This window comes from Danio rerio, chromosome 12, assembly GCF_052040795.2.
Source record: "Danio rerio strain M-AB ecotype USA chromosome 12, GRCz13ab, whole genome shotgun sequence".
In the NCBI taxonomy this organism is placed as follows: Eukaryota; Metazoa; Chordata; class Actinopteri; order Cypriniformes; family Danionidae; genus Danio; species Danio rerio.
Genome location: NC_141032.1, coordinates 11824465 through 11852374, shown reverse-complemented (window position 1 = coordinate 11852374; position 27910 = coordinate 11824465). Strand labels below are relative to the sequence as shown.

General features: G+C 35.7%; 2 protein-coding genes and 1 long non-coding RNA gene across 5 annotated transcripts in view; 1 reads left to right on the top strand and 2 right to left on the bottom strand.

Annotated features, from left to right (window-relative positions):
- Window positions 1–27910, top strand: part of get4 (guided entry of tail-anchored proteins factor 4) — a 707996-nt gene that overhangs the window by 198945 nt on the left and 481141 nt on the right. The window lies entirely within an intron of this gene.
- LOC147841297 (uncharacterized) lies at window positions 1776–11448 on the bottom strand. Its single transcript, XR_015503903.1, has 3 exons — window positions 10498–11448; window positions 2869–3038; window positions 1776–2690 (listed from the first exon to the last, which is right to left on the bottom strand). It is a non-coding gene; the product is annotated as an uncharacterized LOC147841297 (long non-coding RNA).
- vps35l (VPS35 endosomal protein sorting factor like) overlaps window positions 14833–27910 on the bottom strand; it is a 30747-nt gene continuing 17669 nt past the window's right edge. For 2 of the 3 annotated variants that reach the window (XM_087275198.1, XM_087275197.1), the window contains exons 20-30: window positions 27611–27696; window positions 27146–27226; window positions 26608–26671; window positions 24531–24629; window positions 23961–24038; window positions 23262–23376; window positions 20444–20583; window positions 20201–20366; window positions 20005–20123; window positions 17001–17147; window positions 14837–15116 (exon numbers count right to left, since the gene is read on the bottom strand). In XM_087275198.1, coding sequence (XP_087131324.1) covers window positions 15018–15116; window positions 17001–17147; window positions 20005–20123; window positions 20201–20366; window positions 20444–20583; window positions 23262–23376; window positions 23961–24038; window positions 24531–24629; window positions 26608–26671; window positions 27146–27226; window positions 27611–27696 — 1194 coding nt within the window. In that variant the 3' untranslated portion in view covers window positions 14837–15017. 3 annotated transcript variants of the gene reach the window in all.

The following is a 27910-nucleotide window of genomic DNA, read 5'->3' as shown; positions in this document are numbered from 1 at the left end:
CCTCAATGGTCATGTCAACATCATTGGATCTTTTACTCTCACAGAGAGTAAAAGCTCTCTGTGAGAGAAATCAAGTGTACATGAACCAAGATTATTCTGACCCTTTAAGCTTTCAGCCTGCTGTAGTTGATCACTGTCTCATCACATCAATGCTGCACCTCAGTGTTTCTGACAGGGAGACGCTCATGGCCTTCAGACCCTTCTCCGTCTATCTGAAGAAAAAATGAGGGAACATCAGAGAGCAGATCCAGACCTTAGGGTGGTCATTGAACATCTGGAGTCCAGGACAAGACCGTTAGGTAGAATGGATTCTGTAGAAAGAGCTTTATGGATGAAAGAGTGGAGCAGATTGGAACTTAAAAATGGATTGCTGTACAGAAGTAGACAGGATCAAGAGAAAGTTTCATAACAGTTGGCCCTACCAATAAACCTCAGGGAGATGGCTCTGACAGCTCTGCACGATGACATGGGACATCTAGGTATGGACAGAACACTGGACCTCACCAGGTCGTGGTTTTATTGGCCAAAGATGGTAACATCTGTGGAGAAAAAAATAAAGACTTGCGAACGCTGTGTGAGACGTAAGACCCACCTGCGAGAGCGGCCCCCTTGGTGAATATTATGACGAGCAGACCTCTCCAGTTAGTCTGCATGGATTTTCTGTCACTAGAGGCTGACTGAAGAAATACAAAAGACATCTTGGTGATCACCGATCATTTCACCCGATATGCCGTTGCAATACCCACAAAAAAACATAAACTAGCACATAAGTGGGAGAAAATAGTTTGTTGTAATCAAGAAAGTGGAGGACTTGCCAGTCTATACAGTTTGAGCTGAGGGTAGGGACGGGCCACAACACACATTACACCGTGACTTGCTGCTGCCCTGTAGATTTCTACGAGGCAGAATTGAGGACCCAGTTGTGCAAGGAAAAACTCGTAGACCTAAAACTCGTTCTAGTGCTGATAAAAGAGTATCAGATAATGAAACTGAGAATTCTGAGTGTGAAGATGAGCCCTCTGATTACTACCTACCTGGGCACTTGCAGAGTGTTGAAAGCAGAATCCTCTCCAGACCCAAACCTGTGGAGCAGTCAAGAGATGAAGTGAGGCTAGATGTTTCTCCTGAAACACTGAATGCAGTTAGTACTGATGCTGGGCTTCCTATTCCAGTGGTGTCTCGAAGGGACAGTGGATTACCTGACTTACCTGATGTTAGGGAGGAAAGTCTGCTGGAAGAACCTGGAGAAGACAATCACTTACCTGACCCTGTGGATGCTAAAGGAGAAAGTCTGTTGGTCAATGTTGATAGAGAAGATATGACTGAAAATGACTCTGATGATACTGAGAGTAACCCACCTGTGAGACATGAGTTGCAGAGACAAGATTCAGACAAGCTTTTGTATGTGAATCATGACATAGAGAGCAAGAGAGATGATGTCTTACCCTTTAATGAAACTACTGGCTTGAGTTTTCAAAACAACACGACAGAGCCTGAACAAGACTCCCAGAATGTCTTAAGACGTTCACAGAGCCACACAGAACAGCCGAGGAGGCTGCAGTACCCCAAGCTGGGAAATCCCCTTTCCCTAGTCATTCAATCACTGTTACAAGGACTTAGCAGTGCCTTCACATTGTCTTTTGAAGAGCTCAATTCTCTCGAAGATGCATCTTTGGACATGTATTCAGGCTACTCTCCTGCTGTGATTTCGCAACCTAAAAGATGCAGCGGGACCTGCATAAATTCAAGGCGGGGAGAATGTAACCCAGGCTATTAATAGACACAAGAAGATATGAAAAAAATACATAAATGAAAGCAAGAGAGTGAAAGTTGATCACTGACAAAAATTAGTGATGGCCCCTTTAAGAGAAACGGGTGGAGTTAAATCAAGCGCGCTCATGAAAAACGGCAGTGCGCTTCTGGATTGGAACAGAGAGAGATTGAACTGAGAGAGTGAGAGTTAAGTTAGAAACCTTAAAGTAGATTTAGTCAATAAAATCCAACTAATACAGCTGAAAGACTGCAATTGAGTGACACTGAGCAGCCATCGCCAAATTGGAGCTGGGACGAGGCAGAGGCTCAAGGAGGAGAGGTTCAGTTTAACTTGCAAATGGCGAACCGCCCATGGATCTGTGAGTGTTAGATTGGATGTGAGATCAAGTTTTTTCCTTTTTGGATTTTTTGTCGTAAAGGACTCTTCTTTTTTCCAAGCTTGAACTGACTCTCAGTGAACAACGGTTCACTGAATTGAACTTGCGTGGACTGAGTCGATTCACCCATACTGAATTAAACTGAATCCAAACAAGGTTCATTTGAACAGAGTCATTAACAAACCTGAGTAAACTGAATCAACTGAAGTTGAACTAAGATCATTTGAACCGAGTCATTAACAAACATGAGTGAACTGAATCAACTGAAGTTGAACTAAGATCTTTTTTAATTGATCCATTGACAGAGTTAAGTGAGATTTGAAGTGTTTTAAACTGAACAGAACTTCAAATTGTTTTCTTTTTTTACTGAATTCAGTTTGTTGTTTTGCATTTATTGAATTGTTTTATTTATTTTATCATTTATTTTGAGAGTTTTGTAATTTATTTGTTTTGGTTTATTTATTTTCACACAAAATTGATGAAACTGAGTGAAAAAAGAGTGTATTATCCGAGTTGAGTTTGATGTTTCCACTGTTTAACCTGAAAGAAACCAAGTGTTAGTAGGAGTCTTATTAATATATAATAAACAAATTATACATTAATTAATATATGCAATTTATCTACTTAATGTGAACATTTTATTATTATTTCTGCCCTTTTTAAAATACAATTTTTGGTTAAACACACAAAAGATTGCTTGTGTTGATTATTCACTTACCTGCTACTTTGTTATCCTCTCTCCAGTAGTCGTTCCTTGCTTCAGGTCAGCGGCCCATATCGAACTGTATTATAGTGTGACACGCTAAAACACATTACGCGCTACACACACTATAACAGACTGTCCTATAAGCCCGTAGCTGATCAGTGCCACCCAGTTTTTCACCCTAGCTAGGAACCAATTAGACATAAAAGTCAATCAGCCACATGTTTTAATATGTTTCATAGTAAAACAAAACACTTTAAAAGTATTTTCCTTTTTTTTTTTTACAATTAAGGATCTGCCCTGTGTCCCACCCACCACTACCTTACAGGACACACCCTAATCCTAACTCTAGGTTTTTACCTGGGGTGAAGAGACAGCCAGTCCCATATATTCCAGAAGCGGACAATTCAATTAAATTCAAAGAAGTTATTGCAAAATAAATTACAAAATACAAAAATACAACTCAATTGCGCAACAACATTGTCCTCATCAAACATTGATAGTTGTCCAGTCAGGATTTTGACAATTCAATAATGCAAAATGCTGTTTTATTGTTCTGTTGATTTAATAACACTCGTTTAGATTGTGTCTTTATTTGTGTTTGAATTCATCTAAGTAATAAATCATGTGATTAATAATACGAGACCAGCCATGGTCAATCATAAGCATGTGATCCTCTGAAAATGATCTAATAAATACTTCGCTAATGTGTAATTTTGTTTTAATGCTGATTTTGTTTTTTAGATCTTGTTCTTATCATCTTCAATGTTTTCAAGAGTTGGGAGGCAGCCCTGAGGGTCCTCGAGCCCGGGGCTCCCTCTTGTTTAGTCTAGAGAAAGGGCATCCTGAGCTCAGATAAGTCTCAAGAACTCCCCTAATCCCCTAGTAATTTTGTCTTAATGCAGTAAAGTACATTGGGCAGCCATCGGTTGTAATAAGGTGTTATAAAATAGTTGATTGACTGATGCAAGATCTCTGAATCCACACTATAACAGACTGAGCAATGGGCCCGTAACTGGTCAGTTCCACCCAGAGTGTTTCACCTGAGCTAGGAACCAATTAGACATAAAGGCCAACCGGCCACGTTTTACTTTATTTCATAGTAAAGCAAAAAGACTTTTTAAGTATTTTGCATATTTTTTGGAACTTAGGATGTGCCCTGTGTCCCACCCACCACTACCTTACAGGACACACCCTAATCCTAACTCTAGGTTTTTACCTGGGGTGAACTGACAGCGGGTCCCATATAGTGCAGAATCGGATCATTTGTTAAAATTTAAAGAAGTTATTGCAAAATAAATTTGCACTTTTTAAGAAATTAATTTTGCAATCTTTATTTGTGTGTTTGAATTTATCTGAGTAATAAATCAAGTGATTGTTAATATGAGACCAGCCATGGTCAATCATAAGCATGTGATCCTCTGAAAATGATCTAATAAAGACTTCGCTAATGTGTAATTTTGTTTTAATGTTGTAAAGTACATTGGGCAGCCATCGGTTGTAATAAGGTGTTATAAAATAGTTGATTGACTGATGCAAGATCTTTGAATCCACACTATAACAGACTGAGCAATGGGCCCGTAACTGGTCAGTTCCACCCAGAGTGTTTCACCCGAGCTAGGAACCAATTAGACATAAAGGCCAACTAGCCACGTTTTACTTTATTTCATAGTAAAGCAAAAAGACTTTTAAAGTATTTTGCATATTTTTTGGAACTTAGGATGTGCCCTGTGTCCCACCCACCACTACCTTACAGGACACACCCTAATCCTAACTCTAGGTTTTTACCTGGGGTGAACTGACAGCGGGTCCCATATAGTGCAGAATCGGATCATTTGTTAAAATTTAAAGAAGTTATTGCAAAATAAATTTGCACTTTTTAAGAAATTAATTTTGCAATCTTTATTTGTGTGTTTGAATTTATCTGAGTAATAAATCAAGTGATTGTTAATATGAGACCAGCCATGGTCAATCATGAGCATGTGATCCTCTGAAAATGATCTAATAAAGACTTCGCTAATGTGTAATTTTGTTTTAATGTTGTAAAGTATATTGGGCAGCCATCGGTTGTAATAAGGTGTTATAAAATAGTTGATTGACTGATGCAAGATCTCTGAATCCACACTATAACAGACTGAGCAATGGGCCCGTAACTGGTCAGTTCCACCCAGAGTGTTTCACCCGAGCTAGGAACCAATTAGACATAAAGGCCAACCGGCCACGTTTTACTTTATTTCATAGTAAAGCAAAAAGACTTTTAAAGTATTTTGCATATTTTTTGGAACTTAGGATGTGCCCTGTGTCCCACCCACCACTACCTTACAGGACACACCCTAATCCTAACTCTAGGTTTTTACCTGGGGTGAACTGACAGCGGGTCCCATATAGTGCAGAATCGGATCATTTGGTAAAATTTAAAGAAGTTATTGCTAAATAAATTTGCACTTTTTAAGAAATTAATTTTGCAATCTTTATTTGTGTGTTTGAATTTATCTGAGTAATAAATCAAGTGATTGTTAATATGAGACCAGCCATGGTCAATCATAAGCATGTGATTCTCTGAAAATGATCTAATAAAGACTTCGCTAATGTGTAATTTTGTTTTAATGTTGTAAAGTATATTGAGCAGCCATCGGTTGTAATAAGGTGTTATAAAATAGTTGATTGACTGATGCAAGATCTCTGAATCCACACTATAACAGACTGAGCAATGGGCCCGTAACTGGTCAGTTCCACCCAGAGTGTTTCACCTGAGCTAGGAACCAATTAGACATAAAGGCCAACCGGCCACGTTTTACTTTATTTCATAGTAAAGCAAAAAGACTTTTTAAGTATTTTGCATATTTTTTGGAACTTAGGATGTGCCCTGTGTCCCACCCACCACTACCTTACAGGACACACCCTAATCCTAACTCTAGGTTTTTACCTGGGGTGAACTGACAGCGGGTCCCATATAGTGCAGAATCGGATCATTTGGTAAAATTTAAAGAAGTTATTGCTAAATAAATTTGCAATTTTTAAGAAATTAATTTTGCAATCTTTATTTGTGTGTTTGAATTTATCTGAGTAATAAATCGAGTGATTGTTAATATGAGACCAGCCATGGTCAATCATGAGCATGTGATCCTCTGAAAATGATCTAATAAAGACTTCGCTAATGTGTAATTTTGTTTTAATGTTGTAAAGTATATTGGGCAGCCATCGGTTGTAATAAGGTGTTATAAAATAGTTGATTGACTGATGCAAGATCTCTGAATCCACACTATAACAGACTGAGCAATGGGCCCGTAACTGGTCAGTTCCACCCAGAGTGTTTCACCCGAGCTAGGAACCAATTAGACATAAAGGCCAACCGGCCACGTTTTACTTTATTTCATAGTAAAGCAAAAAGACTTTTTAAGTATTTTGCATATTTTTTGGAACTTAGGATGTGCCCTGTGTCCCACCCACCACTACCTTACAGGACACACCCTAATCCTAACTCTAGGTTTTTACCTGGGGTGAACTGACAGCGGGTCCCATATAGTGCAGAATCGGATCATTTGGTAAAATTTAAAGAAGTTATTGCAAAATAAATTTGCACTTTTTAAGAAATTAATTTTGCAATCTTTATTTGTGTGTTTGAATTTATCTGAGTAATAAATCAAGTGATTGTTAATATGAGACCAGCCATGGTCAATCATAAGCATGTGATCCTCTGAAAATGATCTAATAAAGACTTCGCTAATGTTTAATTTTGTTTTAATGTTGTAAAGTATATTGGGCAGCCATCGGTTGTAATAAGGTGTTATAAAATAGTTGATTGACTGATGCAAGATCTCTGAATCCACACTATAACAGACTGAGCAATGGGCCCGTAACTGGTCAGTTCCACCCAGAGTGTTTCACCCGAGCTAGGAACCAATTAGACATAAAGGCCAACTAGCCACGTTTTACTTTATTTCATAGTAAAGCAAAAAGACTTTTAAAGTATTTTGCATATTTTTTGGAACTTAGGATGTGCCCTGTGTCCCACCCACCACTACCTTACAGGACACACCCTAATCCTAACTCTAGGTTTTTACCTGGGGTGAACTGACAGCGGGTCCCATATAGTGCAGAATCGGATCATTTGGTAAAATTTAAAGAAGTTATTGCTAAATAAATTTGCAATTTTTAAGAAATTAATTTTGCAATCTTTATTTGTGTGTTTGAATTTATCTGAGTAATAAATCGAGTGATTGTTAATATGAGACCAGCCATGGTCAATCATAAGCATGTGATCCTCTGAAAATGATCTAATAAAGACTTCGCTAATGTGTAATTTTGTTTTAATGTTGTAAAGTATATTGGGCAGCCATCGGTTGTAATAAGGTGTTATAAAATAGTTGATTGACTGATGCAAGATCTCTGAATCCACACTATAATAGACTGAGCAATGGGCCCGTAACTGGTCAGTTCCACCCAGAGTGTTTCACCCGAGCTAGGAACCAATTAGACATAAAGGCCAACCGGCCACGTTTTACTTTATTTCATAGTAAAGCAAAAAGACTTTTAAAGTATTTTGCATATTTTTTGGAACTTAGGATGTGCCCTGTGTCCCACCCACCACTACCTTACAGGACACACCTTAATCCTAACTCTAGGTTTTTACCTGGGGTGAACTGACAGCGGGTCCCATATAGTGCAGAATCGGATCATTTGTTAAAATTTAAAGAAGTTATTGCAAAATAAATTTGCACTTTTTAAGAAATTAATTTTGCAATCTTTATTTGTGTGTTTGAATTTATCTGAGTAATAAATCAAGTGATTGTTAATATGAGACCAGCCATGGTCAATCATAAGCATGTGATCCTCTGAAAATGATCTAATAAAGACTTCGCTAATGTTTAATTTTGTTTTAATGTTGTAAAGTATATTGGGCAGCCATCGGTTGTAATAAGGTGTTATAAAATAGTTGATTGACTGATGCAAGATCTTTGAATCCACACTATAACAGACTGAGCAATGGGCCCGTAACTGGTCAGTTCCACCCAGAGTGTTTCACCTGAGCTAGGAACCAATTAGACATAAAGGCCAACCAGCCACGTTTTACTTTATTTCATAGTAAAGCAAAAAGACTTTTAAAGTATTTTGCATATTTTTTGGAACTTAGGATGTGCCCTGTGTCCCACCCACCACTACCTTACAGGACACACCCTAATCCTAACTCTAGGTTTTTACCTGGGGTGAACTGACAGCGGGTCCCATATAGTGCAGAATCGGATCATTTGGTAAAATTTAAAGAAGTTATTGCTAAATAAATTTGCAATTTTTAAGAAATTAATTTTGCAATCTTTATTTGTGTGTTTGAATTTATCTGAGTAATAAATCGAGTGATTGTTAATATGAGACCAGCCATGGTCAATCATAAGCATGTGATCCTCTGAAAATGATCTAATAAAGACTTCGCTAATGTGTAATTTTGTTTTAATGTTGTAAAGTATATTGGGCAGCCATCGGTTGTAATAAGGTGTTATAAAATAGTTGATTGACTGATGCAAGATCTCTGAATCCACACTATAACAGACTGAGCAATGGGCCCGTAACTGGTCAGTTCCACCCAGAGTGTTTCACCCGAGCTAGGAACCAATTAGACATAAAGGCCAACCGGCCACATTTTACTTTATTTTATAGTAAAGCAAAAAGACTTTTAAAGTATTTTGCATATTTTTTGGAACTTAGGATGTGCCCTGTGTCCCACCCACCACTACCTTACAGGACACACCCTAATCCTAACTCTAGGTTTTTACCTGGGGTGAACTGACAGCGGGTCCCATATAGTGCAGAATCGGATCATTTGTTAAAATTTAAAGAAGTTATTGCAAAATAAATTTGCACTTTTTAAGAAATTAATTTTGCAATCTTTATTTGTGTGTTTGAATTTATCTGAGTAATAAATCAAGTGATTGTTAATATGAGACCAGCCATGGTCAATCATAAGCATGTGATCCTCTGAAAATGATCTAATAAAGACTTCGCTAATGTGTAATTTTGTTTTAATGTTGTAAAGTACATTGGGCAGCCATCGGTTGTAATAAGGTGTTATAAAATAGTTGATTGACTGATGCAAGATCTTTGAATCCACACTATAATAGACTGAGCAATGGGCCCGTAACTGGTCAGTTCCACCCAGAGTGTTTCACCCGAGCTAGGAACCAATTAGACATAAAGGCCAACCAGCCACGTTTTACTTTATTTCATAGTAAAGCAAAAAGACTTTTAAAGTATTTTGCATATTTTTTGGAACTTAGGATGTGCCCTGTGTCCCACCCACCACTACCTTACAGGACACACCCTAATCCTAACTCTAGGTTTTTACCTGGGGTGAACTGACAGCGGGTCCCATATAGTGAAGAATCGGATCATTTGGTAAAATTTAAAGAAGTTATTGCTAAATAAATTTGCAATTTTTAAGAAATTAATTTTGCAATCTTTATTTGTGTGTTTGAATTTATCTGAGTAATAAATCAAGTGATTGTTAATATGAGACCAGCCATGGTCAATCATAAGCATGTGATCCTTTGAAAATGATCTAATAAAGACTTCGCTAATGTGTAATTTTGTTTTAATGTTGTAAAGTATATTGGGCAGCCATCGGTTGTAATAAGGTGTTATAAAATAGTTGATTGACTGATGCAAGATCTTTGAATCCACACTATAATAGACTGAGCAATGGGCCCGTAACTGGTCAGTTCCACCCAGAGTGTTTCACCTGAGCTAGGAACCAATTAGACATAAAGGCCAACCGGCCACGTTTTACTTTATTTCATAGTAAAGCAAAAAGACTTTTAAAGTATTTTGCATATTTTTTGGAACTTAGGATGTGCCCTGTGTCCCACCCACCACTACCTTACAGGACACACCCTAATCCTAACTCTAGGTTTTTACCTGGGGTGAACTGACAGCGGGTCCCATATAGTGCAGAATCGGATCATTTGTTAAAATTTAAAGAAGTTATTGCAAAATAAATTTGCAATTTTTAAGAAATTAATTTTGCAATCTTTATTTGTGTGTTTGAATTTATCTGAGTAATAAATCAAGTGATTGTTAATATGAGACCAGCCAAGGTCAATCATAAGCATGTGATCCTCTGAAAATGATCTAATAAAGACTTCGCTAATGTGTAATTTTTGTTCAAATGGTTAATTTTTTACAAAACTAAGAAGTTAACTGAAAATGAGAGTCTCAGCTTTAAGCTTTTGGTATAAGGCACATATTTTAGAACATAATTCGTATTTTACTCCACCTTTTGGCTTAACATGTATTCCCATAAAAGAACAAACATCAAATTGCTTCAAACAGTTATATCAACCATTAGCATAATCAGCTTTCATATCTGAACCATCAACAGTTATCTTAGCACTTATTTTTGATTGTTTTTGTGTCAGAGATTATAATACTGCTTGAAAAGAAATGTGCGAGATCACGACTATAATTAAGATCTTGTGGGTGTTTTGTTTAAACCTTTAAAATGAACATTTGTTAAAATAAATGTGAATAGTTTAATATGTGGTCTTAGATCAGCTGAATTTAACATTACACACTAAAAATGGTCTTGAACCGCCCCTGATTTAAGCCTTTAACTCATATAACTATTTTGTGTTTTGTGGCTTGTGCAATTACTTGTTGTTGATTCCTTCTGCGAATGTGATGGTCTCTTCTTCCTGAAAACCAAAAGATGCTGCAGAAATCTTCTCCTGAAGCTGTAAACTCGACATTTTCCACTCTTTCCAGCAGCTCTGGTTTCTCATCTCAAAACGCACCGAGTTGTAAGAATTCTAAATGGAACTCTGAGCGTCGATGATGTCATCGAGGCTGAAGCTGATCTGTGCTGAGTGTGTGATTTGTTTATTTTTAATTCCATGGTCTGATTCTGATTGGCTGGAGGGTGTGCATTATTTTCGTTGAAATCCATTGGTGAAAATGCACAGCTAGTTCCAGTCAGTTTTGAACACAGTTCAAAATAAATGCGTCTCTAGTTCCTCGCATGTTCTGCTCAGGAAACCTGGGGACTGTAGCGGAGGGGAAGTCCGCAAATTTAGAAAAATACTTCTTAATTTGCCGGAATGCTGCGCTGTGTGAATGCAGATGGAAGATTGCCGTAATAAGCGCGTGCACGTCTAGAACGTGCTGACGTGAAACGTCTGCTTAAGCCAATCACAACAGTCAGACGCATTTACGTCCGCGCGGTTTGTGAGAATAAAAGCCTTTGAATATTTTTCCAGACACATTTAGCTGCTAGAAGATAGTCAGGTCACGTTTATATGTTCTTCTTAATGCCAACTGTGTAAATAATCATCGATGAGATGCTTATGATAAGCCGTTGTTTGTTTACCTTCAAGCTTTGCGTGTGCCTGTGAAACACTCTACCCTTCGTATTTAACAGCAAATAAACTGAAACTGGCTTTGACTGCTTCCTCTTGAGAATCCATTATGTGCATTTGACCTGTTTTTTTTTTTATAAGATACAGATTTGTGATTGTTTTATTTCATGTATAACGTTAGGTTAATTAGCTCGGTAAATTTAGGTTTAGGTTTGATATTTACCGGACATTCGCGCACGCAGTTTTAGGGATCATCTGCGAGTTACATCGACAGAACCAAAACGCACAGTAGCGCAAAGAAGAGAAAAGCTTTTCTAGAACATTCCAGTAAATCGTTAGAGGCCAGACTGATTCAATACAGGTAACAAGTCCACTATACCTTTAACTGTACGGTACAAACAAAGCAGTAATAGGTGATATCTCATGTCATAAGCATACACATCAGCTAAAGCACTTAAATGTTATTTTCTCACATTTTCCACTTCATTTATGTATACATCACACATATATATAGGAAAAATATTTACAGTATTTCACCTAGATGCAAGCTTCTCATTCGGTAGTGTGCTCAGATTCCTAGGGACTAAACTGACTTACTAAAGGAGAGATTTTCCCAATATTTCCATTAAAAGAACTTTAGAAAATATTTATGCTAATTTAGCCATCTGTAATTTTCTCACCCTAAAGATTCCCAGAGGCCAGACTGCCTTACTACAGGTCAGAGTTTACCCATATTTCCATTATACAGTACATAAATATTGAAGAAAAATACCTAGCCTACAGTAATTCACCCAACTGTATTTAAAAAAAAATATTCTAAAGTTCTAAAGTGTGCCCACATTCATCTCAGTACAAAGTCACCACAAAAACTGGCATGGCATCTTTTTGATGGGGGTGTGCCACGCAACCTTCATGAAACGTGGCCCTACTTTGTGTCATGAATGATCTGTAATAAAAATGGGAGGAAATAAAGGAGGATTATGAGCCCACTTTATGTACAGTATGTCACTAATAAAGCTTGATTACCTTTTTCTCTTCTCTCCCCCAAAGGGTCAAGATGGAGAGCCCTCATCTCCTGTATGATTTGACATTCTCACGTTGTTGGTTAAGTGACGAGGGTAATTAAGAGACTTTTGGAGAGTAATTAGGTGCAATTCTGTGATTGTTTAAGATCCCGGAGGATTTCTGACAGGAGACTTTTATTGCAGAAGGAGATCGGAGGATATTATCTTTGAACAGTTTCTCTTTTGTCAAAAAAAGTTCAATTATTTCTCAGGACAGTTCTTTTATTGTGCTTTTGTATTTTTTGGTTTAATTTGTGCTCTTTTAATTTTCCATTTTATTATTATTTTTATTTATTTATTCTTTATTTTCCTTTATGTTGGAGTTTGAGGCTGTTCATGGTGAAGATGGGTGAAAGACGAGGTGAGAATTTAAAATCGTTCATTTTATTTTATATCATTTCACTTTATTATTGGCATGTTATGAGGATCTACAATGTTTAGCTAAATATGAAAAAGTAAAATAAAGCGAAAGTGAAGAGGCTGAATGGAGGAAGCTCATTCTTTATCCTTGCGCTGTTTAACTGTTTTCTCGCTAGTGAAGCATTCAGTGTTTCCTCTTACAAAATGTTAAGGTGAATTGATCAGGGTTCGTATGGATGCTTAAAATCCTTACAAATGCTTGCATTTTAGTGTAGTGGTTTTCAAAGTTTGCACAAGTGCATAGATTTTGGTTAAAGTGCTTGAAACTGAAAACTTTCTAAGTAGGTAAAAAATTATCAATTGTTTAAAGATTGATTGATTGACATTGATTGATTGATGACAAATTTAAGATCTGAGTAAATTTCATTTAAAATAGTTAGTGACAATGTTGGACTTGGTTCAAACGTACTGTACCATCAAAATGTTTTCTTGGAATATAGTACTACTGGAATATAGTATAAAATACTGTAACAAACAGCATCAGATATAATGTGATGACATATATATGCACATGTTTAATATTGTAAAATACTGGAAAAGTTTAAAAACGCACCTGGAAGTTTCTTTAAAAAAAAGCTTTTCAAGTTTTTTAGCAGTGGATAAGATGCAAGAACCCTGATTTATACTTCCTTTCTTTACAGAAACGCTGTGTGTGGAAAACTTTAGTGCCTGTTCAACAGCAATAACACTCTTTTAGGAGCAACAGTCAGTGTACAAAAAGTAGAAGGAGGCACAATCACCTGCATAAATGCTGATTTCAACATGGGCCCAGATGTGCCAGATCCAGCCCATGTCAAAACAGCCACTCCTGTAAAGGTTAGAATAAATGGTACCTTAAATCTAAGCTATTAGCTGTGTAAGTCTGATGTGCAGGCTAAAACTGTTGATTTATTCCTGTATTGGAACATTTCAGTCAAATTTTAAGTATATTTATTAGCAGTTAGGTTTAAAAAAAAGACTCTGGCATAGATTAGTAATTTTTAAATGTTTTTAAATAGACACTTCGACCTACATTTTATAAATGAACTGTAAAATGTGTTCTCTATAATATGTACCATTTGGAGTTGCTTTTGAATTCACGAGTCTCATTTAACTCATTTTTGCTTGCTTTGTACCCTTTTGTCTTTAACTTAAATGTTAAAGCCCATTTGTTTAGTGTAGGCCTGCAAAGGTAATGACAAAATTTAATTGAAATATTACAAGCAGAGATGTTAGCATTTCTTTCACTGTTGTTGAAAAAGTATCCAAGTATCCTAGAGTTAGACTATTGATTTGAGCCATTTTTGGATCCATTCAGACGATTTCTTAGTCTGGCGGGGTCACTTTTAGCTTAGCTTAGCATAATGAATTGAATCAGATTTGATCATAACTGTCTCTTATGTCACAGCACCTTCTGATAACACCCCGTTCTCATGCGCTGCGTAATATCATGGTACAGCAAAAGAGTTTATTGAATACTAAGCCAGAATGAGTATAGTTCCTAAAAATATTGGCCTAGAAAATAGTAATTCTTCATATTACGTCAGTTTTATTACACTGTATGTTTCTACAAAAAACTAAGGGCCGGCGCAATAAGGTGCAACGTGTTTGATTCGATTTGTCGCAATTTTCAGACCAGTGAAACTCTAATTTTCATGTTTTGCGTCACATTGTTTAAATAGCGAATCTCTCTGTCAATAAACTGACCATAGGGTCGCTATATCTTCGACGATAAAGGTGGAGAGCCGAAAGCCTCCTTCTCAAGTGTCGGATGCTGATATGGAACTTGTAAATCACTGAAAGGCATAGTTGAGTCAGTTCCTGGTCAAAATAAAAGCCAATGCATTCATCCATGATACGTTAACCTTCGTATGCGTTTGCTTGGTACTTAACGTACGAAAGTCATAATAAACAGATCTTTTTGTAATGCTGTGATCACAACATAACTTTTCTTATAACATCTTTTGTTATGTCGAGATCATGACTTAATTTTCTCGTGATCACGACGTTACAACTTTTTTTATGTTGAGATCACGAGGAAACGATTGTTATATCAAGATCATGAGATAAATAAAACGTTGTAATCTCAAGAAAAGAGAGAAGAAAAAAATTTAACGCATGGCCACTTAGGACTTCCGTAAAACAAGTGCAAAGATCATAAGGAAATAATGAGAGTTTTTAATAGATAAAGTCTTTTATTTTGTCACAGAAGTTAGTAGTTTAGATGAACGCTAAACTATGGGTTAGTTTTAGTAACCATTTAATAATACTTGATGTGAATGTCATGTAGCTGAGTTAGTTGACATCTGAGTTTTTCTGCCAGCCTGTCAGTGGAATGTGAGCATCTCTGGTAGCATCAGGCTCGGGACTGCAGTGACAGACGCGCTGTCATGTCAGAGAAATGGCTCATGTCAGTCTGCTGCGCCTGATGTTTGATGTGTTCCAGAGTCCGGACCTGCATTAGAACACAGAAAGAGAGTTTAACATAGATCTGACACTAAATGCCAAAGCTAAATACTATCCCCAGGTATGTACTGTACTAATTTTGTGAAGCAAAATACCTAATATTGAGTACCTTTTTCCTGCACATTTTTAATTTTGAACCATATTGGAGATGAAGTATTATATTAATGTTCTTATAAGTATTATAATTAGCATAAATAACAAAAGACTTTCAATACTTTCAAAAAAAAGAAGAAAAAAAACTATTGTGCGAGACAGATAATGGCAGCCAGAAGAGAGAACCTGCTTTAAAAACACCTTGCATAAGCGCAGTTTATTTTAATTTTTTTGTACTGTCATGCAAAGCTGATATAATTCAAAGTAAGTACAGCTTAATAATTTAATTCAATTCAATTTGTTTATTGTCATGAGCACAGTAAGGAAACAAGTTTCCCTGTACAATGAAATTCTTATTTTGCTGTCCACAGTTAAGTCATACACATAATATACACAACACATCATACACATCAAACACATATACACATACAATATATACACAGAAGTGACAAAAGTATAATTATGAAATGTATGTATGTATGTGTTTGTGTGTGTGTGTGTGTGTGTGTGTGTGTGTGTGTATATTAGTGCTGTCAAAAATTAGTGCGTTAACGCATGCGCTTAATTAGAAATATTTACACGTTAAAAAAATTACCGCAATTAACGCAGTTGCAGGTTTTTTTTACTTCCTGTTGTGGACGTGTTCAACATGCAAAGAAATATAGATAAGACCAAGGAAGCACTTTTTGAAGGCAAGTTTCAGTATAAAACAATTAATGTCGCATCACCAGGCTATTTAGAGCGATCATGCAAGTTGAATCTGAAGGGAGTCGCTCCGGCGTGTTGTGTGTGTGTCTGTCTGTGTGTGTGTGTGTGTGTGTGTCTGTGTCAGGGGTTAAGTGAGCGATGTATCTGAGTAGGGGCGTGTGCGCGCGAGATGTACCTGAAGAGTGGTGGGGGTGAGTTGCACGTGATATACCTGATGAGCTAGGAGGGATGCGGTAGAAAGGGGTGTGAACGTATTTAAGGACTGGGCGGGAGACGCGCAACTTCCAGGAGATTATCATATATTTGCAGACATCCGGGAGTCTCTGTGCATTTGCGGGATACTCCCGCAACTTCTGGGAGACTTTGGATGTCTGGACTGGACTGTCTTAGCAACTGGATGAATGTAAAGGGGGACTGAGCACAATTGTTTCTACTTTATAATTATTGTTCTCAACTCAGCAATACAACTTTACAATAAGTGCAATTGTTTGCATTTAATAGTTTGTTATTATTATAATTTTCCATTTCCATATCTGCAATGCCTGTATTTTGGCATTTTTTTGTAGTCCACTTAGAATCCAACTTGGAAATAATTTTTTTCTTTATTGGCATTGATTGTTTTTGACATTCAAATGGCATTAACATGCCTGTGTTTTAATTTCTGTAATAATTATGGCTGTCAAGCCAGGATCTTGATGGTTTATTGTGGGTATGTTGTTTACATGAAGAAATCTGTGTTACAAGTTAAACAAAAATTCTAACAAACAATTATATTTGTAATTGTGTAATATGTGCAGTGTAATACTACCCATTAATGCTCAACCCTGTTCCTCATGGTCATGTGATAATGACAAATGGGTGAATAGTACGTGCGAATTCCATTCATACTACAGTATATAGAACATACTTTACTAATAGCTATGAATTAAAGTCAAAATCAAATATAGGACCTACTTGATACTTAAAAGTTTTACGAGAAACGTTAAACAATTAGGACACGCTAATTATTTCCAGTAATATTTAGGATGGCCAGGATGAGAATTGGTTTGCATTATGTGTGTGCTGGACTTACGGATGTACGCGTGTCACAGATGCCGTGTTTGTGGCTGAGGTTCCACAGGTTGACAGCCAGCTGGTTGAGTTTGTTGTTCCGCAGATCCCCATGAGCCAATAGACAGCCAAACAAAGAGAAAGCCAGACTGCCCTGCCTGCGCACTTCCTAAAGCACACAAAGCAATGAGCCATTACACATACAGCTACACAAAATGATGAACAATCATCATAATATGACCGTTATGTTTGATTATTCTGACATAAAATGGCCCCAAACAGTATTTGGGCACTTTAAATGTGGCACCTGCATCTTACAAAAGAAAAATCCAGTAATATGATGACTGAGCAGTTGTGGTCAATCACTGGATTACTGCAACTCTCTACTAGCTGGGCTTCCAGCTAACTCTATCAAGCCTCTTCAGCTGCTCCAGAACGCAGCAGCACGAGTGGTTTTCAATGAACCTAAACGAGCACATGTCACTCCGCTGCTAGTCCGTTTGCACAGGCTGCCAGTTGCTGCTCGAATCAAATTCAAAGCTCCGATGTTTGCCTACAAAGCGACTTCTGGCCTTGCTCCTTATCTGCTCTCACTTCTGCAGATCTATGTGCCCTACAGAAACTTGCGTTCTGTGAATGAACATCACCTCGTGGTTCCATCCCAAAGAGGGAAGAAATCACTTTCGCTCACGCTCAATCTGCCCAGTTGGTGGAATGAACTCCCTAACTGCATCAGAACGGCAGAGTCACTCGCTGTCTTCAAGAAACGACTAAAAACTCAACTATTTAGTCTTCACTTCCTAATCTGCAATTGCCTCTCTGGATATCACACTAACTGTACCCCAAAAAAAAAAAAACTAATACTATCCTTCTTAGACTTTACAGACCTGAAACTTGCCTATAGCACTTATTCATTGTTGCTCTTATAGTTGTGTTAATTGCTTCCTTGTCCTCATTTGTAAGTCGCTTTGGATAAAAGCGTCTGCTAAATGACTAAATGTAAATGTAAATGTAAAATCACAGTGCACAATGAAATGGATTTAACTGGTGAAAGATACATACAAATGCACCAAAAAGTCAAATTAAGAGTAATTAACAACATTGTGGCTTGTTAAATATATACATTTTGCTCTGAATTACTAAATAAAGCTTAGATAAATATTATAATGGATAACTACTTAAATTATTTACACCATTAGATTTCACCTTTTTTTCTTCCAAATAAATCTTTAAAATTTAAATTTAACACATTGGGAATTTTAGTGTCTATTAAAACATACCAGTACAAGCAGACTAAGCACTGGTGATACTGGCGATGATGGTGCTACTGTATTTTGTAGAAAATCATGATGGATTTCTGCTGAAAACTAATATGCTGATAATAAAATGAACAACAACAAATAAAACTCAGTATGTATAAAAATATATTTTAATCATTTAAAAAAAAAAAAAACAATAATGAAAAATGAACAGAAATGAAACCTTAATATTTTATGAATAATATACCAATAAATTATATTAAATTATAAATTATTATTTGTGTGTCTTATATCAATGTTACACTTTGATCGCTTTTAGTACATAATGTATAAAAACACTTACTGGCCATTTTATTAGGCTTACCCTACAGGGTTGAACTCCCTTTTGCCTTCAGTCTTAATTCTTTGTGGCATAAAGGTACTGGAAATGTTACTCAAGAGATTTTGGTCCAGAGTTACGTGATAACATCATGCTGATTTGTCAGCTACCCTTCCATGATGCAAATTTTCTGTTCCACCACATCCCAAAGGTGCTCTATTGGATTTTTATTTGAGTACAGTGAACTCGTTGTCATGTTCAAGAAACCATTATTCGTGCTTTATGACATGTTATCTTGCTTGAAATAGCCATCAGAAGATGGGTACACTGTGGTCATTAAGGGATGGACATGGTCAGCAACAATACTCAGGTAGGCTTTGGCGTTGACAACATGCTCAATTGGTACTGTGCCAAGTGTCTAAGTGTGCCAAGAAAATATCCCCCACACTAGTACACCACCACCAGCAGCCTGGACCGTTGATACAAGGCAGGATGGATACATGCTTTCATGTTGTTGATGCCCAATTCTGACCCTACCATCCGAATGAAGCAGCAGAAATCAAGACTCATCAGACCAGGTGATGTTTTTCCAATCTTCTACTGTCCAGTTTTTTTGAGCCAGTGTGAATTGTAGCCTGTTTCTTGTTCTTAGCTGACAGGAGTGGCACCCCGAGATCTGCTGCTGTAGCCCATCCGCCTCAAGGTTTGACATGTTGTGCGTTCAGAGATGCTCTTCTGCATTCCTCAGTTGCAACAAGTGGTTATTTGAGTTACTGTCTTTCTATCAGCTCGAACCAGTCTGGCCATTCTCCTCTGAGGTTTGGCATCAACAAGGCATTTGCACCCACAGAACTGCCGCTCACTGGGCATTTTCTTTTTTTCAGACTATTCTCTGTAAACCCTAGAGATGGTTGTGCATAATAATTCCAGCAGATCAGCAGTTTCTGAAATACTCAGAGCAGCCCGTCTGGCACTAACAACCTTGCCACCTTCAAAGTCACTTAAATCACCTTTCTTCCCCATTCTGATGCTCAGTTTGAACTCCAGCAGATTGGCTTGAACATGTCTACATGCCTAAATGCATTAAGTTGCTGTCATATGATTGGCTGATTAGAAATTTGCGTTAACGAGTAATAACTATATTTAATAATATTAAACTAATATGCTAAAATTTGTCAAATATAAAAATCAAACATTTAAAAAATACATACTTTAAGTTTATGTTACACCTGTGAATTTACAAAACCAATATTTATGTTCTTAAGTTTATTTCAAATCATAATTTTCAAAAAATCTTTTTTGTTTGTTCCTTTTTATTACATTTGTTGTAAGATGTTCAGTGCTTGTTATATTTCCAAATCTTTGAAACTAATTGGATGTAAAACCTAACAAGTTTTACTATTTTGCTGTCTAACGTTGAGTAATGAAAAATAAATGATGTATCTGACCTCGTCTCGACCCAGACTCTTTAAATGATCCAGAACCTGCCCGATCAGAGTCTCACACAGCTTGTTGATCTCTGCGATGAACTTGGGATCTCCTCCATACAGAGTTTCATTTGAATCCACTGCAACAGCAACACAAATGTCAACAAAAGACATTGAGCTGCGATAATTATTAGAAAACCTCTCTGCATTCGTTCACCTTTAGGAATGGTGTAGAGGTAGCTCTCTTGGCTCATTGCTGCTAGTAATGGTAAAGCGCTGATGTAGACACGGACTTTGGCATCACTGTTGTCTTCCCAGGTGTAATCCTGAACCATATTTAAAAGTCCTCGCACCAGATACAGCACACCCTGCTCCGGATGATCCTACAGGAAAATAACACACATAGAAAAGTTTAGATATGGCAAAAAAATACACTTTAGGAAGTGTTAATGGATATTACCGGCACTACGAGCAGTGTGGAGAGGAAGTTGTTGATGAAGTCTAGCAGAAAGGATTCTGAGGATCGCTGTTTACCCTCAATGCTGATGCTGCGCGGGACTTCTGGCAAAATACTGACTGCTGCCTTTAGAAATGCGTCCGCTGAGAAACGGTTACAGAAATCAAATGTTTTTCAGTCCATATCAAATACATGATTAATCCTACTGTTGGCCATTGGATATTATAATGATAACAGTTGACTATCTACTTGACACTGATCTGAGGTCAGTTTTGTACAGTACTGGTCCAAACGTTGCAATCTTTCAGCTATTTTGTTACTATTATTGAAGATGACTTTTATGTACTCTAAAATTTGTCAAATTAATCAAAAATATAGTAATATCATGACATTATTTGTTTATACTTTTTAGCATCTTTTAAAAATAATCTATCATCTTTTTAATATATTTTTGCAATGTCAAAGCAAAGATTCAACAATCAACACTTTAGTTTTCAGTGTCCTCCAAAAATCATTGTCATATGCTGATGTTTAATTTATGTCATATTATTATTAGGTTCAAATGCTCCCTACTAATTTTGGAAATGTGAAATATATGCGATTCTGACTTTATAACTTGCAATTGCAACTTATTATTTCAGAATATATTGTCTATATTCTATTGTCAGTCTATATTGTGCAATTGTGACAATATACCAAATTTTGACTTTATAACTTGGAATTGTGACTTGAAAATTCAGAATTGTGATTTTTTTTTTCTCGCAATTGCAAATTAAATTGTGCAATTGCAACTTCATTTTTCAGAATTCTGACTTTCTAACTCACATCTGTCATTTCTCAGAATTTTGACTCTTGCAACAGTGAGTTTATATAGTGTAATTGTGACTCATCTCAGAATGATGACTCATTCATCAGAGTATTAGTAGATATGCAACAAATCCTCAACATTTACGTTGTATATATTCAACAATGTTTCTGTAGATATGCAACAAATTTTCAACAAATGTTCATCAAAGTAGTAGTAGATATGCAACAAATCTTCAACAGATGTTCAACAATGTATTAGTAGATATGCAACAAATCCTAAACATTTATTAAACTTTTGGTAAGTTACGTGTTACCAAAATAAAGTGTTACCCAAGTTTTTATCGTGCAATTGTGATTTCATATTTCAGAATTCAGAATTTCTAACTTTAAATTGCGATTTTATATCTCAGAATTCTGACTTTCTCAAAATTGCAACCTTTTATCTCAGACTTTGTATCACACAACTGTATTTCTCAAAATTCTAACTTTATTTCTCAAATTAATATAAAGTTAAAATTTTTATTTTCTAGCTTAGAATTGATATTTCTCAGAATTCTTACTCAATATCTTGCAATTTGAAAAATAAAGTAACAATTGTGGGATGTTAAAATCACAACTATTTCTCAACTTGCGAATTCTGACTTTCTAGCTCAGAATTGACACTTATCTCGGATTTCTGTCTTTATATCACACAATTTTATCTTTGTTTTTCAGAATTCTGACTTTCTAACTCATAATTGTGATTTTATATCTTAGAATTCTGACTTTCTTTCTTGCAATTGTAATTTTATATTACAGAATTCGGACTTTCTAATTTGCAATTGTGATTTTATATCTATTTTATATTCTGACTTTCTCAAAATTGCAACCTTTTATCTCAGAATTCTGACTTTGTCACACAATTGCGTCTTTATTTCTCAAAATTCTGAATTTATTTCTCAAACTGCAAGATATAAAGTTGGAATTCTGACTTTCTAGCTAAGAATTGAAACTTTTTATATCAGAATTGAAAAAATTTTATTTCATGCAATTGAATCTTTATTTCTCAGAATTCTTACTCAATATCTCACAATTTAAGAAAGTCACAATTGTGTGACCTTACCTCACAATTGCAACTATTTCTCAAAATGTGAATTCTGACTTTCTAGCTCAGAACTAAGACTTTTGTCTTAGAATTCTCTTTATCACACAATTGCATCTTTATTTCTCAGAATTCTGACTTTCTAACTTGCAACTGTGATTTTATATCTATTTTATAATCTGACTTTCTCAAAATTGCAACCTTTTATCTCAGAATTCTGACTTTGTATCACACAACTGGGTCTTTTTTTCTCAAAATTTTTACTTTATTTCTCAAATTGCAAGATATAAAGTTAGAGTTGTGACTTTCTAGAACAAAATTGAGACTTCTTATCTTAGAATTCTGATTTCTATTCTGAATTCTCACAATATCACACAATTTGAGAAATAATGTCACAATTGCATGACGTTACCTCACAATTGCTACTAATTCTCAAATTGCGAATTCTGACTTTACTTTCTAGCTCAGAATATCACACAGTAGCACCTTTATTTCTCAGAATTTTGGCTTTATTTCTCAGAATTTTTAGTGTACTTCTTGCAATTTTAAGTTTGCATCTCATGATTTTTAGACAGTCTCAATTGCGAGTTTGTATTATGCAATGAGATAAAAAAAAGTCTCAATAACATTTTTATAATTTTTTATTTAGTGGCAGGAATGGGCTACCAAGAGTAATTTTTTAATGCACACATTAATTAAAGATATTGAAAATGTATCAAATGATGGCAAACACTTTTATAGTTTACAATTTTTTTTTAAATGTTTGTGTTTTCTGAAAAAAATGAATGCTGAAAAGTTTGCTTTGATATCTCAGGATCATTATTATTTTTAATCTTAACAATATTACTGTTTGTACTGTATATTCGGTTGAATAAATGCACCCTTGGTCTGCAAAAATATCTTTGAAAAGCAAAATCTCCAGCACCCACTTACCCTGGGACAGACACTGGTTGGCCAGCGCTACTTGTCCAGACAGCAGATAGAGGTTGAGGCGGCTGAAGATGTTCGTGAGGGATGGAATGGTGATGAAGCTGTAGGCGGCACATGCCTGGAAATAAACAAAACACAACAGCAGAACCTCAGACTATTATGGCATAAAACAATAATCCAACATTATTGTTGAGAAGGTCTAGATTATGTCTGTCAAAAACATCTCCCAAACAGACCACATTTCACTCCATTCGAAAATAAAACAAGTTTTGTAAAAGATTGCAAATTAAAGATATATAAATGTATATATATATATATATTTTTTTTTTTGCAACATTATCAAGACAACAAATTTGCATGAGATTTAAAGGGATAGTTCACCCTAAAATTTAATTTCTGTTATTGTTAACTCACCCTTCACTTGTTTCAAACCTTTAGAAATTATTTTCTTAAGATGAACACAAAATTGTTTTTGGAAACCAGTAACTATAGACTTGTATGTAGTATTTGTTTTTCCTACTATGGAAGTCAATAGTTACAGGATTTCAGCTTTTTCTTCTTTTGTGTTTGACAGACTCAAAGGTTTATAACACTTGAAGCAGAGTATGAATGCAGAAAAACATGTCATATTCATTAAAATTAATCGTACAAATGAGAAAACAGCATTTACTATACTGTTAACACGTTACAGAGAACACTCACCCTGACAAAAGCAGCTGTTTTACGTGAGTGATTGCCTTTCATCACACGACCCGTCTCCATGGCTAACTGATTCACCGTCTGTAATAAAGACATTCATATTATCATGACAGACAGTCCCTCAGCACTCCATTAGGCAGGCAGCAGACTTTATAGCACGTCTCACATATTTTAAACCCGACTATTTACCAATATATAACACAGTTGAGACATACAATTCTAAATAATGTGGTTTATCCACTGTATCATAAGCAAACAGGCATTCATCAAGTCACGAGTCAAAAGGAGACTCTACAGATCTCTCAACAATGACACCATCAACAAGAGATTCAGATTTTTAGTAGAGATATTATTATATACAGATAGATGAAAACATCGAAGATTATTACCACATAAACTGGCATGATAATAAAGTTGTTTGCTGATAAAACCAATTTGTGCTAGCATTGCGAGACTTCTTACAATAGATGTTTCCACAGACTGGGGTTTATTAAGGAATAAAAAGTAAATCCTTAAGAGTTAATGACTCTGTGATGTCATTCCTAAAATAAACCTTGAGGCAGAGGAGCTCACATGTATGAGGTGGATGATGACAGGCTCTAGATTACAGAAAGTCGCTCGTGCCTCCACACAGAAACTCAGCTGCTGCTCAAAGTCCCTCCCAAAAGACACCTGATGGACAAATGAAACAACATATAAAGAGTTACTTATTAGGGTACATTATAGCTGTTATAGAAGCCAGTCTTTGCAAATTAAGTTAGAGATTCCACTTTTGGCTGATTAAAAATGCAACAAGAATTCCAGTTTTCAGAGTCACAAGATTATTCAGAAATCACTGTAATATACTAGTATGCAACAAGAAAACATTCTTATTATTATCGGTTTTGACTGCTGATACACTACCAGTTGACAGTAAAAAAGACAACAACTTTAGAGTTTGAATGTTTTTTTAAATCAATTATTTACTTCTATTAAGTAAAAATTCTTTACATTTATTATACAACACTAAACATTTTATAAATGTTACAAAAGATCATAATTCCAAATAAAAGCTGTTCTTTTTATTTTTTAGAGAGTTCTCCAGTTTTTGCAACAGAATAAAACATTTAAATAGTTCAATATCAAAATAGACCACAACTTTACACTGATTATTTTTTACAATTCAGATTTTCTACAAAATTTGCTATCCTCAGTGGAAAAAAATACTTTTGCAATAAAAATGTGGTAACATTTTATTTTGATGGTCTATTTGAGTATTAGTAGACTGTCTGCTTAATATCTGTTGATACTGCTTCTTCAACAGACATTTAACTGATTATAAGAAACTTTGCAAGTACATGTCAACTTACATCAACCCTAACCCCAACCTCACAGTCTACTTATAATTTTATGAAAATTAGTTGCAATGTAACTTAAATTTAACAAAGGGACCATCAAAATAAAGTGTGACCAAAAATGTGGATAACGACTAAAAACAAAGTTTTAGAATTTCTTTTGAAATTGGTTATAACTTATACAATATTTCACATAACTACTTTGTTATTGTTGTTTTATATGTTGCTAAGAAGACACTCTAGAAGATGGGTCAAGCATAGCTCCATTATTGTTGAAAGTAAAAAATATATATTGCTTTATGATCTTTGTTTTAAAGGGCATCTATGATGAAAATCATCTTTTGAACAGAACTGTGTGTACTGTATGTATAGTATGTCTACTGTCATATTGGAGTGATAGAAACACAATAAGTCTCTTTTTTCAAATTTCCTGAAGTTAAAAAAGGACCTAAATCCCAGTGATTTGAAGGCCCACCGCAACATGACATAGGAGTGTTTTTTTTTTTCCTGTCCACCGTATTGATTGACAGGTGCCATGTTTCTATAATAACATGTATATACATGTCCACAGAACTTTTTTTGGCAAATAAACTGGGATTAAAATGTCTGTTCCAACTCTGTGATTTTTATAAGTTTTATAAGTTTAAAATGTTTTCAAAACAGAGCATGTTTGTAATAAAGAAAGTAAAAATGCTAATTCTTGACCACTATAATCACCACAGCCGCATGGTGTCAGTAAATGCGCATGTGAGTGTGTGTACTGCAAATGGCATTTGTGTGAGACTCATCATTTCAGAAAGGCTTGAACAAACTCCACCAGATTGACTAATGAGCTGTATTTCAGCTTCATCCGTGTCTGCCTCTATCACTGACGGCTGTTTAGCTGACGTAACGCATGAGAAGCAGACACAAATGTCGAAACCGTGAGAAACAGTTCATTTGGATTGAAAGCCACAGACTACAAAAACAACTTTAGTCAAGACACCAAAATGGGAAGCTTTTGGAGGCTATAATAAATAATCTGATGGGTATTTTGAGCTGAAACTTTACAGACACATTCTAGAGACACCAAAGGCTTATCCTACATCTTGTAAAAGGGTTAAAATAGGTGTTAATAATAATAATAATAATAAGTAAAGACCTAAGAAATGTCTTTGTTTTTGTTGTATTGAAAACATACCGCACTACTGTGCGACTACTATAGAACAACACATTTTAAAGTTTGCACATGATTGCAGTTCTTAAAACCGTTAACTAGCTTTAAATTCATGCAGATAGGATGTTTTTTTTAGAATTGATGCAGAAAAGTCACTTACCATACGAATAAAACCATTGATCAGCAGAGCCAGAGATCTTTTTTCATCATCTAAAGTCAAAGCACTAAAAACACAGAGCGCATGCAAACATGTCAATCTCTCCGATTCAGCAATATTAGTAAGTCAATGATATTAATATATATATATATATACACAGTGGTGTGAAAAAATGTTTGCCCCTTTACTGATTTTGTATTTTGTTTGCATGTTTGTCACACATTAATGTTTCGGATCATCAAACAAATTTTATTAGTTAAAGATAACGACAGTAATCACGTCACACGATACACATCAAGACAAAACTACATAGCTCTGTGTGAACACTTTCAAACAAGGCTAGGAAGTTTTGTTTTTGTTTTCTGTTAACATTAATTTCAAAACTCCATGATGTGTTTATTTATGTTATCTTAAAATATTAAAGTATATCTTAAAATATATATGTGTTTGACTATCTGAAATATGAAAAGTATGACAAACAAGCAAAATCAGTAAGGGGCCAAACACTTTTTCACACCACTGTACAGTACAGCTCACTCACTTGACAGAGTCGTGCATGGTCTTACAGATGTGCAGCAGTGCGTTGAGAATAACCGGGTCTCTCGTTGGTTCCTGCTGGTGTCTAAACGAAGAAAGAAACCTGCTTAGTATAACCACATTTTAAGGGATAGTTCACCCAAACATGAAAATTTACCGACTATTTACTCAGCCGCAAGTGGTTCCAAACTTTTATGGGTTTCTTTTTTCTGTTGAACACAAAAAAGAATAATAGTTTAAAGAATGTTGGCAACCAGTAACCACTGACTTCCATAGTAGGTAAAACCAATTCTATGGAAGTCGATGGTAGCCAGTTTTCAACATTTTTCAAAATTTCTTCTTTTGTGTTTAAGAGAAGAAACTCCAGGTTTTTGAAAGGTATTCAGTCAGAATGTTCAGTTTTTGGTGAACTACCTTTTTAATTAACAACACAGTAAAGCAGAAACAGTATAGTGAGTGACAAACATACTTGATGAAGACCTCCATGATGGATTTACACACCTCCACCCTCACACTGTCTTTCTGGAACATGTCCAAAAAGGGGAGAAACTTCTCCTGCAATGATTAAAAATAATTGTTATAATTATATTACATTATTTTATGTTTCTGTAAAACAAGTTCAATCTTCAGGATTTTGAATTGGCCATATGGAATGAATCTGACTTAAAATGAGAGTCACACAAAGAAATTCAACACAGAACACAGGAATTCCATTAGTAAAACTCAAATGTTCTGACATTGTAAATGCTAATGTCATTTATGTAGTTTA